Source organism: Salvelinus sp. IW2-2015, linkage group LG2 (assembly GCF_002910315.2).
Source record: "Salvelinus sp. IW2-2015 linkage group LG2, ASM291031v2, whole genome shotgun sequence".
Taxonomy (NCBI): Eukaryota; Metazoa; Chordata; class Actinopteri; order Salmoniformes; family Salmonidae; genus Salvelinus; species Salvelinus sp. IW2-2015.
Genome location: NC_036839.1, coordinates 28,175,349 through 28,189,466, shown reverse-complemented (window position 1 = coordinate 28,189,466; position 14,118 = coordinate 28,175,349). Strand labels below are relative to the sequence as shown.

At 43.9% G+C, this 14,118-nt stretch overlaps 1 protein-coding gene across 1 annotated transcript in view; it reads left to right on the top strand.

Moving 5' to 3' along the window:
* LOC111977621 (zinc finger protein 385B) overlaps window positions 1-14,118 on the top strand; it is a 174,188-nt gene that overhangs the window by 27,028 nt on the left and 133,042 nt on the right. The window contains exon 2 of the mRNA XM_070448248.1: window positions 3,747-4,106. Coding sequence (XP_070304349.1) covers window positions 3,747-4,106 — 360 coding nt within the window. The remainder of the gene's footprint in view (window positions 1-3,746; window positions 4,107-14,118) is intronic.

The following is a 14,118-nucleotide window of genomic DNA, read 5'->3' as shown; positions in this document are numbered from 1 at the left end:
TATTTTTGTGGTTGTTCACATTGGAAGGCAGATCAGTAAGTTTATATGTTGTTGGTGTGTTCACTTGAGGTAGATCAGCTTAAATAGTGTTATTTTCGTCACTTGAGTATCGAGTCTATTGTTGGAAAGTAGTGGAGGCCAGATCAATATAGTGTTATGATTGTTTGTGTTCACGTGTGGGGCCAGATCAAGTATAGTGTTATGTGTGGTCGGTCACTTTGGAGGCCAGAACCAGATCAATAAGGTTATGTTGTTGGTGTGTTCAACTGGGAGGCCAGATTCAAGCTAAATAGTGTTATATGATGATTGGTGTGGTGTACGTGGAGCCAGATCACGTATAGATGTTAATGTTGTTCGTGGGTTCACTGTGGATGCGGCCAGATCACTAATAGTTTATGATGTTGGTGTGTGTAGTGAGGCTAGATCAGTATAGTGTTATTTGTGTTGGTGTTCACTGTGGAGGCCAGATCGATTATGTGTTAATGAATGTGCGTGTGCTAATGAGTAGAATCAAGACATTATTTTATGTTGTTGGTTGGTTCACTTTGGAGGCCAGATCAGTATAGTGTTATGATGTTGGTGGTGCACTGTGGAGGCAGGACCTCCACCACTGGCTGGGCCTGGAAACGTCCAGGATTACCCACTTGCCTGTTTCCATTTCCATTTGTATTAGGCCTACAGTGCTTTTGGCCATAGTGATGGCTTTCCCTCTGTATTGTGTATTGTGTACTGTAGGACCTTCAGAGCTTCAGGGGAGAGTAAGAGCAGAGCACTCTATCTGCCATGGAGCTCTAGAAATGAAGCCTGGACAAAAGAGTGTGGGGAGAGTGGGGAAGGAATACAACACTGATAGTACAGTAGGCCTCCCTTAATGCTACAGACAGGTCATATCCCAAATTACACCCTATTCCCTACGTAGTGCACTGATTTTGACGAAGGCCCATATGTCCCTGATCAAAAGTACTGCACTATGTAAGGAATAGGGTACAATTTGTGACGCAGCGACAGTGTTGGGTTGATTAATGATTGACTCCACCTCAGATACATCTCTTGTGTACTACATTATTTGTAGCCTGCTGAATTAGGACTTTTGACAAACGGACATGCTCTTACATGATGTATTTTTTTTCTGAACTCCCTTAGGATTTTAAACAGATGCATTATCAGGCTGAACATCTTTACTTGGTTCAAAGAGGAAGTAGAAAGATTATGACATGGTAGTTGATGTCGTAAGGATTGTTATAATACCAATGCAATGCCATACCAATAACTCAAAATACTCAGGGAGTGGAGTACCATTTGAAGTTGTAGTAGGCCCATTTCCTAGTTGCTGTTTGTGATGTCGTCAGGTAGCCTAGTGGTTAGAGCGTTGGGCCAGTAACAGAAAGGTCCCCTAGCTGGGCCAGTAACCCTCCGTAACCCCCTAGCTGCGTCTGGCCCCCTGTCCCCCTTTAGCTCCCCCAGCTCCCTGTCTTCCTGGCCCTCCTTGGTCCCCTAACTCCGTGGCCCCCTGTCTCTCTGTCTGATGGAATGACCATGTAGGACCTCGCACTCAGTCAGATCTGTCTCTTTCCTCGACCCTGCAGCAACGAACGCTGCTCTCTCTGRTAATCTCATCTGTTATCTCCTGGAAGGAGAAGGAGGAGGGAACACACACACACACACGATATCTTTCCACAGAGTCAGCCCCAACAAAGCACTTCAGCATCCCTTCCTTCTCAGTGTGTTCTCCTTACTTCATCTAACTAGGCCAAGCCACTGAATACACCAACTTTGCTTTTACAGAGAAAGTTGGGGATATTTACACAACCTATTGAATGGTGATCATTTTCGCTGTGCTTGCCTTGCTTACTTGACTGTGGTGTAAAATGAAAAGTGTGCTAAGGGAAGGGGTTGGTAATAAATTAAGCTGAATGGCCACAGCGCTGAGCTCTGAGGAAGTTTGTGAAGGAAGTTTATCTGTCGGTATTAGAGGCCTGCAGCTGCCCATAGAGATTACCCAGTCTGTGTCAGAGGGATTGTGTGTGTGTGTGTGTGTGTGTGTGTGTGTGTGTGTGTGTGTGTGTGTGTGTATGCTGAGTGTGTGCGTGCATGTGTGTAAGACGGATTATCTTACTGTCCAGTGAGAGGGACACGTAACATGGCCACACTGCACGAATACTTCACCCTCATAATACAGCCTCCCTATTCATTACAGCCTCACAGACACAGGCTGTGTCCCAAATGGCACCCTATATCCAATATAGTGCATTACTTTTGACCAATAGGGAATAGGGTGCTAATTTGGACGCACCCATACAGTATCATACACAGGAAGCTACTGCAAGGGGAAGTTCCGGTCAATCAGAAGCTTCTGCTGCTTTTCCTTTTCATCCAGACATCATATCCATGGATACAGATTACCCTTGTGCCTGGCCAGATACCATACAAGAAGTATAGTATGTTTAGATTTGCAAGCATTTGCAAAGATTTGCTGCTGAAAATGCAGTATTAATGTGAACGTAAATTATTTTCTTTGCGCTTACAAAGGGATATTTTGTGGGTTTTAGGTATACAGTAATTCCCAGTTCAATACAGCAAGACATTTTTCATCCTCTCGTTGCCTATGTCAGCACTCCGGATCTGTAGTACCGTTGCGATGTCCAGAGTTGCAACTCATTAATCAACCATGACAAATGTAATACTATATGGGGATAAAATTCACTTCACCTAGTTGAAATATTTCAGCTTTGAATGCTGATAGAAGTAAATGTAAGCTGTGTGTTGCTGTGTCTGGGTTGGATGGGGATATATACAGAATTCACCATTTGACATATTTAGCTTCAAATGTGTATCTAAGCTGATGGGTTGTTTTGTCGTGTCTGGGGATTGAGAGACTGCCCGCTCTGTCGTATGTTCCGTCCCGTGTCTGTGCTGCAATTGAGGGTTGTGTAACACCCATGGGCAGTGGACATGTGAATTGGGCTCTATCCCCCTCTGCTTCCTCTGCGAGGGCACACACACACACACACACACACACACACACACACACGGCGCGAGGGAAACAGATGGGCACAGGAGGTCACTTACCAGCAAAGCTGTATTCACATAGTATTCTAAATCTCTCAAATACTTTCAGCGTTTCTTTGAGCCTGCCCTGGAGTGCCAGATAGGCAGGGATTGCAGTCTGTAGACTATTCCATTGGTTCCATCGTGTCAGTCAAGTTCAATCAAGTGCAGATAAAATATTTGAATGATTTCTTATACTATTTGAACCCAGGTCTGGACAGCAGCCTCGCCCCGGCCCCATCCCGGCTCCACAGGTAGAGAGGCTGGATGATGCTGTGGCACCAGACTGTCAGACAGTATAGCTACACTATCAGAGGTGGAGCTGAGTTCTAGCTCTACAACAGGAAAGAATAGAGATTCAGAATCAGACACCCGCTTAGTGTCCACTGCTCCTCTAACACAGTCACAGTTGTCTGTTGCTTCCACAGGAGAGGGAGACCCTGATTCAGCACTGTATTTTACAATCTGTAGAATGTAGCCTAAACATCAATTTATTTATGTTTAATTGGAGAGTGATGTTTCAAGGAGGATGTGAGTATTTGCCATGTCTGTGTATGTGTGTTTTGTACGTGAGTGTGTGTGTCCGTCCGTCTGTCCATGTGTGTGCGGGCACGTTCAAGTGTGCGTGCCTGCACTATGCTTGCTTTCCAGTAGCAAAGTCTGTCATTCTAATCCACTGTTGTCATTGTTTTCTGCAGGTATGAAGACACCGCTGAGTCCGGCCCACTTCATAGAGCATGGCCGGATGGCCTTTCCGTTCGGAGGCTGTCTGGAGCTGAATCAGCTCACAGGGATGGAGCCTACCACCAACGGCCAGGGTCAGATAAACATGGATCTACAGCTACAGCAGCAGGAGAAGAAGAAGCTGTTCTACTCGATGTGTGAGGTGTGTAACATCCAGCTGAACTCCCAGGCTCAGGCCCAGGTGCACTACAACGGGAGGTCCCACCTGAAGAGGGTCAAACAGATGAACAATGGGGAGGCTCCGGCACCAGCTACTGGGTCTCTACCCACCTCTACAYTGAGCCTCAGTAGAAGCACCACCAGCAGCAGTACAGGTAGGCCTGCAGTGAATTTCTGTCAATATTTTAAAAATATTTGTTTGGTTACATTTCTCGAGCCCAATCCCTCAGCTGTTTACCAACACAATTGACACCTGTAACCAGGGAGTCCCATTAAGGTCAGACGAGAGACCCCCTCGAAGGGAGACCTGACTAAGAGGTCTGTAGTGACTAGCCCTGGCTCACCCAGGGAGAGGGAGCACTCTCCTACACCCACAGATAACTGTAGAAATAACAAGGCCTGGACGGTAGTACTCTCTCTTCTAGAGGCATAAACAGACTAGAGGTGATGGTGATGCATGCTGAGTTAGTTTGCAGCATTTGACTCATAGCCATGACTGTATCCCAAATGGCACCCTATTCCCTATATAGTGCCTATGGCCCCTGGTTAGTAGTGCACTAAATACATAGTAGGGTGCCGTTTGGGATGTACCCATGGCTTTGTCATCCCTCTCAGCCATTTTGTTGTTTTCTTTCACTGCTCGGTTTAACAAACTTTGCTCAGAGGTCCTTTTATATTATTAGTTGGGAAAATGAATATTAATGTTAACCTTTCTATGTCTACAGTGGCTGGCGATAGAGAGAAATAAATCAGTCCGTTTGCTGGGAGTTTGAGGTGTCTATTATGAAATACTTTAGTCCTTTGTGTTGTTTTCAGTAGCACTGCTCTGTTTACTAATGCTGTAATCTTTGCCTCCACACTCTCACCAGTAGTGGCCTAAGGATTTTCATATCCTTTTGATTTGACATATTATTTGACTGAGGGACAAATTCTCTGTGTTGACCTATGGGTGACGTTCGCTTTTGCATAAGTTGTTGGTAGTTGTTAAAACAGAGGATTTCATATAAGAAATTCATTTGTCATTCATTTTCATTTCATGAAACAGTGCTTAGTGATTAGTGATTAGTGCTTAGCGCTTAGTGATTAGTGCTTAGTGATTAGTGATTAGTTATTAGTCATTATTGATTAGAGCTTAGTGATTAGTGATTAGAGCTTAGTGCTAAGTGATTAGTGCGATGCCCAGGTTTTTTACTCTTTGTTTAAATACACTCATCTTGACTGTTTAGTGCCTGGCTGTAGAAATGTTCTGTTGACTTGATTCTGTTCTGTTCAGACTGGAGCAAAACAAATGCTCCGTAGGCAGAGGATAAAGATAGTCTTTCCAGACTGGCTTAAAGAATGTGTGTAACTTAAATTGCATTGCAATTTAAAAATCAAGACTTGAACAGACAAAGCAAATTCATTGGTAAATAACAACTACGTTGTTTTAAATGCCTGAGTTGTAATATAGTGACAGTGACATTTTATCTGAAGTTTGGTTAATAATCCAAGTTTATGCAATATGGCCATGAAAAACATGTTGACAGCTGGTGTTCAGACATTTAACACACTGTAGTTGAATGGTTTACAATGCAGTGAGTCTGATTCTTGAATGATGTACATGCCTTGAGGTTGAATTTGGATTGATTTATAGTTGTATAGATGGAGTCAAACACGTTATCTCCTCTATATCCTCCCAGGCTGACAGGACAGAGTGATGGAGTGGGTCACAGTGTCAGTGATAGTGACAGTGGTGCTTAGAGTAGTAGAAGAAGGGTTGAGTGTGTACTTTCCTCCGAGAGTTATCTTGTGCTTTCCATCTAGTGAGTTGTGTGTGTGTCGTGTGTGTGTGTGTGTGGTGTGTGTGTGTGTGTGTGTTGTGTGTGTGTGTGTGTGTGTGTGAGCACGTGGTCTGTGGACTGGTCCCCGCCATGGACGTTGGTGCCCCTGGGAGATCGAGGGGGGCGAGGGGCGCCTTGGGACCCTTCTGCTGTAACCCACCCCCCCCCCCCCCCCCACACCACAGGCACGCATGCACACGCACCCATACACAACCCCCCGCAGCAGCAACATCAACCCTCTGTGCTGCGTCCCCACTACTCTCAATAAATGCTAATTTAGAGTGGAAGTGTGAGGCCTCACAGGCAGTCATGCGAGAAGCTTTTTATTGCTACGTACAGTAGCCGTTATGTATGTGATTTCCGGTACATATCTGTGTTGCTTGGGGGGTTTAATGTTAGTGTACCCGGTCACATACATCTGTTGTGTGCTTAGGGGGGTTTAATGTTGCGTGTTACCTCACCAATAACATCTTGTGTGTGCTAGGGGGTGTTTAATGTAGTGGGAATACCGTCACAATACCATCTGTGTGTGTGAGGGGGGTTTAATGTGGTGAATTACCGGTCACAATAACATCTGTCATGTGTTAGGGGGGGTTTAATGTAAGTGAATACCGTCACCTAACATCTGTTGTGGTAGGAGGGGGGTTTAATGTAGTGATACCGGTTCACATACATCTGTGTGGTTAGGGGGGTTTAAATGTAGTGAGAATTGGTCACAATAATTCTGTGTGTTAGGGGGGGTTTTAATAGTTGAATACCGGTCACAATATCATCTGATGTGTGTAGAGGGGGGTTAATGTGGTTAATACCGGTTCACATAAACATCTGTTGTGCTGCTAGGGGTTTCTCCGTAGTGAATACCGGATCACAATAACATCTGTGTGTGTTTAGGGGGTTTAATGTAGTTGTACCGTACTAATAGAAATACATGTGTTGTTAGGGGGGTGTTAATGTATAGAGATTAACCGGTCACCAGATTACATCTTGTGTTGTGTAGGGGGGGGTTTAATGTAGTGAACGTCACATAACTCTGTGTGTAGTAGGGGAGGTATTATGTAGGTGAATACGGTCACATAACATGACTGTGTGATTAGGAGGCGGGTTTAACTTGTAGTGATACGGTACATGTGTACTCTTGTGTGTAGGGGGGTTTAATGTAGTGAGATACGTCACTAATAACACTGTGTGTGTAGGGGGGGTTTAATGAGTGAATAACGGTCCACGTGATACTTGTGTCTTGTAGGGGGGTTTATGTAGTGAATCGGTCACTGTGTACTCTGCTTGTGTGTAGGGGGTTTAATTCCGTGTCCAGGGTGTGTGTGTGTGTGTGTGTGCTGTGTATGTGTGTGTGTGTGTGTGTGTGTGTGCTGTATTGTGTGTGTGTTGTGTGTGTGTTGTGTGTGTGTGTTGTGTGCTCTGTGTTGTGTGTGCTGTAGAAGGGATCATAGTGTAAAGTGTGTGGCAGGGGGGTTAATGAATGTGACATAATGGAATGTTATGTAGGGCCCTTGTTGTCAGTCGACACACAGCTGTTTTTTTTTTGTTAGATCAGAGTGGATGTCCTTTTATCGAGCTGGATGTGATGAGTGACGAGCTGGATGTGACGATCACACGGCAGTTAGGCGGCAGTTGAGCCTCAGCTACATTTTTAAACACATCAGGAGTGTCTGTTGTTTCACTGAAACTTTAAAGAGTCATGACATTATTTGGGTAGTCTGAGCCAGACGTATGTAATTACAGCTGGTGGACTGGAAACAGGCCTATGGTGTTGGTGTGGAGGGACTGATGATACACACACGCATACACACGCATTGATGCACACAGGCACACACGCACACATATACAGTCTCTGGTTTGGAGGGACTGATGATGGCCTCGCCTCTTCTACAGTTTCTCTGTGTATCACAGTGTCTCACAGTGTCAACTAACTGGGTCAACTCGGCAGCCTCCACAGCAAGGCTTCCTGGCTTCATGTAGATGGGTCTCTTCTCACTCATCATCACAACAGCCTTTTGATAACTTAATCACAGTATGTATGTACCCCTTTACCTTTCCCTTAGACATGGATTTGTTGTTCACTCATATTCAATTGCATAAACTGCAGAGGAGCTTTTATCCTAGTGCCCTCACTCCCCAAACCAACTGCTAGCCCCTACTGCCTAGGAACTTGTGTAGATTTGATGGGATCGCATAGGTGTAAACAATATAATGGTTGCCCCATCTTGCCCTCTGCTAGGCCAGATGGAATAGTTGGATGAGGGCTGGGGTTAATTTGGGATTCAGGGTCCGTGAAACAAACCTTAAACAAGCATTCCACTAGATGGCAGTATTCACATCTTCAAAAAATATTTTTCTCTCAAAATGTTGTTCATGCGATTACAGCAACTCCGGTCAAGTTCATTGTAGGTAACCAAACTCGATTAACTTCTCCGTGCAGTTATTCATATTCATTCAGGGTTGTTTTAGGCCAGAATATGTTTAGCATCATCTTTCTGGGGGAAGTTTGTTATTTACTCTGAGTGAGTAATGTTTTCTGTTTGAGCCAGGGGCCACATGACATCCTGTTATGTATTCATATTTGGCAGGTCGGTCTAAAATGATATTTGTTTGAATGAAGTCATCAGGGAGTTGTTGGCAAACCGTCCTCACAACATCACAGCCGTGGGTGATGTAGCTTCCTTTAGTTGTATTATGTATACATTGGCAGCTTAAAGCTGAATTGCAGTATACAACAAACAAGCACACCAACAAACATAACAGAAATCAGAGAGTCACAAAGCGAAGCAGAATGTTGCTGATGATGAGGGGACTGGAAAACCCATCACAATCACATTATTTAGATTAACTGGCTGTTTATTTAGTTTAACCATCCTGGAATTCATCTGTTAAAATGTCAATTCAGTGGGATAGTTTTTCAAAAGGTAAAGTGCTGTGTAATTGCTACAAAGTAAAATGCAGATTACACACCTGGAATTTTCAAAGCGACGCTTAAGTCTTCTAAATCAAAATGTAACGGCATCTGTTGAAAGTAGTAAATGATGAATAGCCAGACAGTCTCTGATTTATAAAGTGGTGGTGCCTCTTACCCTGACACCATTTTGCATATTTGACTGTGGCTGCCTGGGAGAACATACTTCCAGTGTGTGTGTGTGTGTGTGTGTGTGTGTGTGTGTGTGTGGCGTGTGTCAGTGTATGTCCGCTGTGTGTGTGTTTGTGTTGTGTGTGTGTGTGTGTGTGTGTGTGTGTGTGTGTGTGTGTGTGTGTGTAGCACATGGGGATGTGTGAAACTTACTCCTCAGCCTTAAGTGTCCTGCTTGCGTCGCCTCATTAGCTAGCTTTTGAGGTGGTGCGCTCGGCTTTGACGGTTGAGGAGGATGGTCACGTGTGTTTGTGAGACAGAGAATTCGCGCCAGGTATGGGCCAAATCGGGAGGAAGTGGTACTCGCTAAGCAAGCAGCGTGACGTCCTTTACACGTGTACATATACATGTTTGTGTGTGTGTGTTCCGCACCATTACAACTTTCTCCAAACAGATGGTGATACCAACAACACCCCTCCTATTGTCCAATTATGTCCAGAAATGTTCTATTTAATTTTATCCCTCATAGAATCAACTCATGTTTGTGCAATATAAATTATGCAAATAAGAGATCACATTTTCCATATGAGAGCAGCTCTGCACGGGAGATTTGGTATTTAAACAACATCAAACGTTGTGTGTCTGTCAACCAACCAGGCACCAGGTCGTTAAATTCCTCAGTGAGTTTTCTGATGAGCTGGCTAGGAATAGGACAACGTCAGTTAGTAGATACTAGACCAAACCTGTCAACCCAGCACCCTGCAATGCCACCGTTGTGGTTATATTCCTGCTGGGATGGGGCAACCTTCAGTGGATTTACTAAACTCTATGATCCCTGTGGCTCGGTTGGTAGGAATTGATTCCCTAAGCACTCACTGTACTGTAGGTGGCTTTGGATAAAAGTGTGCTCTTAGTGGCATATCTGTCTTCTTCGTCTCTTCACCCAGCTCGCTGTCATGAGCCGGACTAGTAGAAGGACAACTTTCAGGGCCCTGTCTGTCTGTGGATACTAAACCCAAAACTCTGCTCTGTCCTGTTTTTCCACCCAGCTACTAGCACACTTTCATTACCCCAGGCCCTGATCACAGGTCACATCACCAGTCAGCCTATAACCAGATAAAACCAGATTATATTACCAAGTCATTTAGGTGAGTCATGCGGTCTGCTGGTAGTCTTGCTACACACTCTAAGGACATGACCAGGTCAGGTCAGGCATGTTACACTAGGGCAGCAGTTAACTCTAAGGTCAGAGTAGGATATCATAGGGCCAGGGCAATTAAGGCAGGTCAGAGTAGGGTATGATAGGGCTACGGCAATTAAGGCAGGTCAGAGTAGGATATGATAGGGCCAGGGAAATTAAGGCAGGTCAAAGTAGGGTATGATAAGGCCAGGGCAATTCAGGCAGGTCAGAGTAGGGTACGATAGGGCCAGGGGAATTAAGGCTGATCAGAGTAGAATATATTAGTACTACTAGGGTCAGAGCAGGGCAACCCTTCAGTTAAGGATCCACCTCTCTAAAGTGAAGTGTTGGTCGCATGTTTCATGAGCTGAAATAAAAGATCCCAGAAATGTTCCATATGCACAAAAAGCACAAATTTGTACATTTGTGCACAAATTTGTATACATCCCTGTTAGTGAGCATTTCTTCTTTGCCAAGATAATCCATCCACCTGACAGGTGTGGCATATCAAGAAGCTGATTAAACGGTATGATCATTACACAGTTGCTCCTTGTGCTGGGGACAATAAAAGGCCACTCTAAAATGTGCAGTTTTGTCACACAACACAATGCCACAGATGTCTCAAGTTTTGAGGGAGCACGCAATTGGCATGCTGACTGCAGGAATGTCCTCCAGAGCTGTTGCGAGAGAATCAAATGTTAATTTCTCTACCATAATCCGCCTTCAACGTCGTCTTAGAGAATTTGGCAGTACGTCCAACTGGCCTCACAACCGCATGGCTTTGTGTGGGTGAGCGGTTTGCTGATGTCAGCGTTGTGAACGGATTGCCCATGGTGGCTGTGGGGTTATGGTATGGGCAGGCATAAACTACGGACAACGAACACAATTGCATTTTATCGATGGCCTTTTGAATGCGCAGAGATACCATGATGAGATCCTGAGGCCCATTGTCGTGCCATTCATTCAGCAGCCATCACCTCATGTTTCARCATGACAATGCACAGCCCCGTCTCGCAAGGATCTGTACACAATTCCTGGAAGCTGAAAATGTCCCAATTCTTCCATGGCCTGCATACTCATCAGACATGTCACCCATTGAGCATGTTTAGGATGCTCTGGATTGACGTGTACCACAGCGTGTTCCAGTTCCCGCCAATATCCAGCAACTTTGCACAGGCATTGAAGAGGAGTGTGACAACATTCCACAGGCCACAATCAACAGCCTCTATGCGAATGAGATGTATTGCACAGCATGAGGCAAATGGTGGTCACACCAGATACTGACTCATTTTCTGACCCACGCCCCTTCCTTTTTTGTGACCAACAGATGAATATCTGTATTCCCAATCATGTGAAATTCATAGATTAGGGCCTAATTAGGGCCTAATGAATGTATTTCAATTGCTGATGTCCTTACATGAACTGTAACTCAATAAAATCTTTGAAATGGTTGCATGCTGCATGCTGCATTTATATTTTTGTTATTATTATAGGCTAATACACTATAGTCTGAGATTCAGTAACAAATGATCCCCACTAAATACTTATACTGTAAATAGGGTTGGACAGTTTCCAGATGTTCATATTGTCAAACCATCCTTCTCTCATCTCAGGATTTACGGTATTACCGGCTTAGTACACAAGGGGGTGCAGAAAATATTATTGGGTGTCTGTTACCAGAATGCTAGAACAATTAGCACAAGTAATAGTGACTTTCCATGGGGYGACAGGTAGCCTAGTGGTTAGAGCATTGGATTAGTAACTGAAAGGTTGCAAGATCGAATCCCTGAGCTGACAAAGTAAAAATCTATTGTTCTACCCCTGAACGAGGCAGTTAACTGACTGTTCCTAGGCTGTCATTGAAAATAAGAATTTGTTCTTAACTGACTTGCCTATTTAAATAAAGATAAAATGGAGGCTGCTAGCTAATGAGTGCAAATAGGCAATCCAGCTCATAAAGTTAAACATATATAGGTAGGAGATACCGAATGTCATTTTTGGTGAGTTTGGACATTTACAAGCGAATGCCAACAAGAGACATTGTGTGAAGTGAAAAAAGTTTTGATGCATGCATGTCTGAAGGAAGAACAGTACTGGCTCTGAAGCAGCTGTGTCTGTGTGGAGTCTGGAGTTGCTAGGGCAACGGGCCTGCCTGCTCTGCTCCGAGAAGATGGGGGAGGAGCAGACGGCCAAGAACAGAGAGGAGAAAAAACGTAAGGATATCAAAAGAAGGCAGTGGCAGCTGTACAGATAACTTATCCAAGGGCTTTGACTTCTCAAACACGGTAGAAAGCTTAAACAATATGATGCCCCGTCACATTATTAATTCAGTAACTTAATTAGATACCTAGACAGTTAAACTTATGGGTCGCGTTAACGCATAATAATATAAAACGCATAAGGAATCTCTTTCTGCGTTTTGTAAAAGCAGATCTAATGTCATTTCTGCTCRGTATCAAACTCATTTTGTGCTTCTTTAGCACTTCTCCACTCAAATGAGTGAACGGGCATTCTGTCAGCAGACAGTGCTCTGACTGATGTTTAGCTACTTTTCTTGGTGTAGCCAACCTACTTTTCTCAGGTAAAATTAAAGACTAACTTTAAGCAAAACATTTGGAAATGTAGCTGTCTACATTATTTCTATGATAAACATTAGAAATAAGAATGCCAAGCATCGWWTTTGCAAAAAAAGACCTTGCTTTTTCATTGTAAACTCATTTACTTGTGTGGCTGCCAGCCAAATGGCATTGCACTTCTGTTGTCATCTGATGAAAATTAAGCAATTTTCTGCCAAATGTGTTGGACTAATGTATTTTCTGTGAAGGAAAACTATAGTTGCAAGTCCMTGATCACTCTATTGAAGCAAAAAAACACTGTTGACTTTCAATATAAAACGCAACGCTGTCAATACGCAGCTGGACTCACTGCTCCCACTTTCTCCCGTTGTGCTATTTACAAGGAAACAAGTGACTGGCTGAACCGTTCTGGGGAACTATGGTAAGCTTCATAATGTAAAATAATGTGACAGGTGAAATGAAGAACGAAATCTGCTTCATCTCCTAACGTATTGTACAAGTTGACTGCAGATATTTTCTTAAAAAGTAGCTACAAATACTTGTTGGGTTGTTGAAAAAATTGAATAAATTGTTTTAATTGTACTGAAAAACTATCCTGCGGCTATTTCCAAATACCCCGGTATACGGTATACCACCCAAGTCTAAATCTAAACAACTAAAAGAGAATTGATCTTTTAAACCTGGAAACATTTCAATGTGTCATATAAAGAATGTGTAGCGATCGGTTCCGGCTTCACTGGTCTCAGGTAAGGGAAAGTGTGATAAAACATCAGCGTTGCTGTGGTGTCCTGATTTGCGATAAGCAATTCGGTAGTCATACACTGACAAGATGATGGCCCACCATTGGATGCGTGCAACAGCCATCGTAGGGAGGCTCTTGTGCTCCCGAAACAGGGTAGTAAGGGTTTGTGATCAGTCAATAGGTTAAACTGTCTCCCCCACAGATACTGATGGAACTTTTTTACTCCATAGGTTAGTCCCAAGGCTTAATTTTCAATCTGTGAGTATTTCTTCTCGGCTGGGGATAAAGTCCTGAATGCATACACAATGGGACATTCATCTCCGTTTGGCATAATGTGCTGTATGATGGCTCCAATAACGTACGCAGATGCATCACATGTCAAGATAATGGGTAGTTTTGAGTCATAGTCGACTGAAACCTGATCACTCGTTAACAGTTCTTTGCATTTGTTGAAGGCATCCTGTTCCTGTTGTTTCCAACACCAGGTCACTTGGGCTTTCAGCAACCTGTACAGTGGCGGTAGAACTGTGCTCCTGTGGCACTAAACGTCCATAGTAGTTAACAAGACCCAGAAAGGTATTAATCTCCCCTGGAGGGCTTTGGTTTTCTCTGTGGATGGGTGGATTCCTCCGTTTTCCAACACATGTCCTAGACACTCGATCCCTTTTTTCCCAAACTCACATTTTGACTTTTTCACTCAGAGTCCGTTCTCCTGAAGACGTTGCAGTACATTTTGAAGGTCCCTGCGGTGCCTCTTTTTGTTCTGGCCT